The sequence below is a fragment of the Anguilla rostrata genome, chromosome 10 (assembly GCF_018555375.3).
Source record: "Anguilla rostrata isolate EN2019 chromosome 10, ASM1855537v3, whole genome shotgun sequence".
Classification (NCBI taxonomy): domain Eukaryota; kingdom Metazoa; phylum Chordata; class Actinopteri; order Anguilliformes; family Anguillidae; genus Anguilla; species Anguilla rostrata.
Window position 1 is genome coordinate 4359592 of NC_057942.1, and position 2914 is coordinate 4362505.

The window sequence follows — 2914 nt, forward strand, 5'->3', positions numbered from 1 at the left end:
GCGCGGTTCCAGCTGCTGGTGTAGTCCCCGCCCCTCCCGCCCCTCTCGGGGGCCTCCCGCGGGACGGCGGCGGGTTTCGGGCGGGCGGGGCCGTAGCGCTGGGCGGGACGGCGGCTCTCGCGGAACACCCTGCCGATGAGGCCAAAGCCGCGCCCGGCGGGGAGCCCTGCCCCCCCCGCGGCGGCGGCGCTGGCGGCCTCGGGCGCGAGCGGGTCGCGACCCCCCCCACCCCACCCCGACGCCGACGCCGCGGTCTGGCTGGTGAAGCTGGCGTGGAGGAAGACCAGGCTGCCCGCCGTCAGGTAGAGGATGATGAAGGAGAAGAAGCGCACGGGCTTCCTCCGGAAGTAGCGCTGGAGCCTGAGCAGCGCCCTCGCCATCCCGCGTCCCGCCGCTCCCCCTCGCGCCCGCGCCGGCGCCCGCCGGGCATACAGCGCCCCCACCCGCGAGGTCGCAGAGTCGCCCAAAAAGAAAAAGCGCTTCTCAAAACCGCCAAATACAAAAAGACAAAAAAAAAAGAGAAGTATTAAATAAATTTTTAAATATAGAGAGGGAAGAAGAAAAATCTCAGCGAAGGGACCGGTCTGTAAAAAAAATCAGGGGGCAACGAGGCAGGCCCGAGTGGCTCAAAAAAAGATTTCTCAAAATTGAAAAAATACAATAAGAAAAAACGAAGAAGAAAAAAAAAAGAGAAAACAGTTCAATTCAAATCTTGAGGAAAACAAAACAAATCTCAGAGAAGAGACCAGTCTGTGAACATCAGTAATTCTGAAAACGGGGGAGCGAGGCAGGCGCAAGTCGTCTCCGCGGCGACGCGGGCGGAGAGTGGGCGGAGCCTCGGGCTCGGGCGCAAGTCCGGCGTTCTGTCGCGCCGCTGCTCCCTCCGACGCCTCCTCAGGTTCCCGCCGGAAGGCCGGAAGACGGCGAGGACGGGGGCGCAGAGCGCACGGCGGCGGCGGTGCCGGGTAACGCGATCGCTCGCTGCCGCTTCAGTCGGCGAGCCCAGGGTCGCTGGGGCATCTTTCACACCCCCTCCCCCTCCCCCTCCCTCCCACCCCCGACCCCCTGCCCCCGACCCCCGACCCTGCCTTCGTCCGCCTCGGAGCTCCAGGAGAGCGAGGCGCGCCGGTCTTTCCGGTCGGCGGTATCAAATCCTCCGGGCCTTCAAGAGGGGGGGGGGGCGACCGTTCCACAAAGCCGCCGCTGTTGAAGCCGGAAAAGGGCGTGTAATCCTCTCCACCTGAAAGCAAAAACCCAAAAAAGAAACGAGTGCATTAGACTCCGTGGCCCTGCGTACAGAGAGCCAGACGGCACCACTCTGCGGAAAAAACAAAAACGAAAAAAAAAAACCCAGCTAAAGCGCACCAAAGAGAAAGTCCGTACACAAAGAGAGAGCAGAGAGCGGAGAGAGACAAACGGAAACGAACGGTTTCGTCAATACGGGGAAACCGTGAAAGCTACGGTAAACGTCTGCTCCACTTCAAACGTTTTTATTATTTTTTTATTTTTATTTTGTTCTACTGCAAAACACAGGACCGTGAGCTAGCCTGTAAGCATTCATTCTAAAACCCAGAACCATTAATCAGTGCGCATCAAGCAAGCAGTCGTTAAAAATGCCCAGCAATACTCTAACTAACTACTGCAGCATCCGGAAGGTATAATATGCCGAAATTAAAAATACTGCTGTTGTCGTATCCTTTCATTTTTTAAAAATCATATGCTCAGTCCCAGACTCCTACATGAAGTTGTTGTGATGAGGTTTTGTTCTGATACACAAAATGAAGGCTCGTTTAGGATCGTTCACGTTATTTATTTTAAAGAAGGTTCATTGGGTCAAGACACGTCTGTACACTGCATAACATTTCCCTTCAGCCCGAAACTAAACAGACTTTGTCCCAAAAAGAGCCTGTCAAATTAAAAACGAACGGCTAATTACAAAATTGAGAATGTTACATAAAAATAATGGCCTCATTCATCCAAAGTACTGGTTCAGGTCAAAATCCCATTTTTCATAACTCTGTGTAGGAAAACGATCTCCCCTCCTAAAGCTTAAATACCCATCAATTAAAGGAAAGCGGGTATTGTGTGGGTTTCGTACAAAAAGAACCACAGAAGTTCATGAGCATAATCCTATGATCCCATTCTCAGCTGTCAATCAACAGTTTGCGGTTTAGAAGGCCTATCACAGATCCCTGCCTATCTCAGCACATTTGTTAACCAAACACCCTGATTTATTATGAGAGGCTAATAATCCGATTTTAACGGATGTCCCATGTTAAGCACTTTTTAATCTCATTAACTTTTATGCTGTACAGCATTAACGTTCACGGCCTACCGGCCCCCCCTTATACTCCCTCCATCACTCTTTCAGTAGAAAAAAAAACGAGAGGGGATGTTCCTTCATACGTTCACTTCACACACACTCTCTTTATTTTTACTTCATCTTCGACTACAAACACGGAACGTGATTCCTCCTGAGTCCTCCCATGCAGCACACAGGCTGAGTGACTGCCGCAGAGTGCATCCAACTGGCGTGAAATCGGTTAAAATTCAAATTCAAACGTTTTCCCGCCAAAACGCGAGAGACGGAGTCCGACGGAGGCGAGCCGAGCCGCTCGCTATTCCGCGTCCAGCTGAGGGGCAGCACTTCGCCCCTTGGCCAGCTCGAGGAGGGGACGCAGCTGTGTCGCTCTCTCACAGAATCCTTCGCTTCCCCCCCCCCCCCAGGGTAAAGACGGTGGGGTGGGGGAGGAGGAGGAGGAGGAGGGGGGGGGAATAGGGGCCAGCCAACTCATCAATGAGCCATTACCGGTTGGGTCTGCCCTGTGTACCCCGAACCATCTGCTTTAGGTATTTCTTTCAACGCGGCCAGTTTCTAATGGACCTCTTATGGCCAATAAGAGGCCGGTTTATT

General features: G+C 53.5%; 1 protein-coding gene across 1 annotated transcript in view; it reads right to left on the reverse strand.

Moving 5' to 3' along the window:
- Positions 1 to 1038, reverse strand: part of wscd2 (WSC domain containing 2) — a 28893-nt gene extending 27855 nt beyond the window's left edge. Inside the window, exon 1 of the mRNA XM_064353584.1 lies at positions 1 to 1038. This exon is cut by the window's left edge and continues 41 nt beyond it. Coding sequence (XP_064209654.1) covers positions 1 to 380 — 380 coding nt within the window. The 5' untranslated portion in view covers positions 381 to 1038.
- Between the last annotated feature and the right edge of the window lie 1876 nt (positions 1039 to 2914).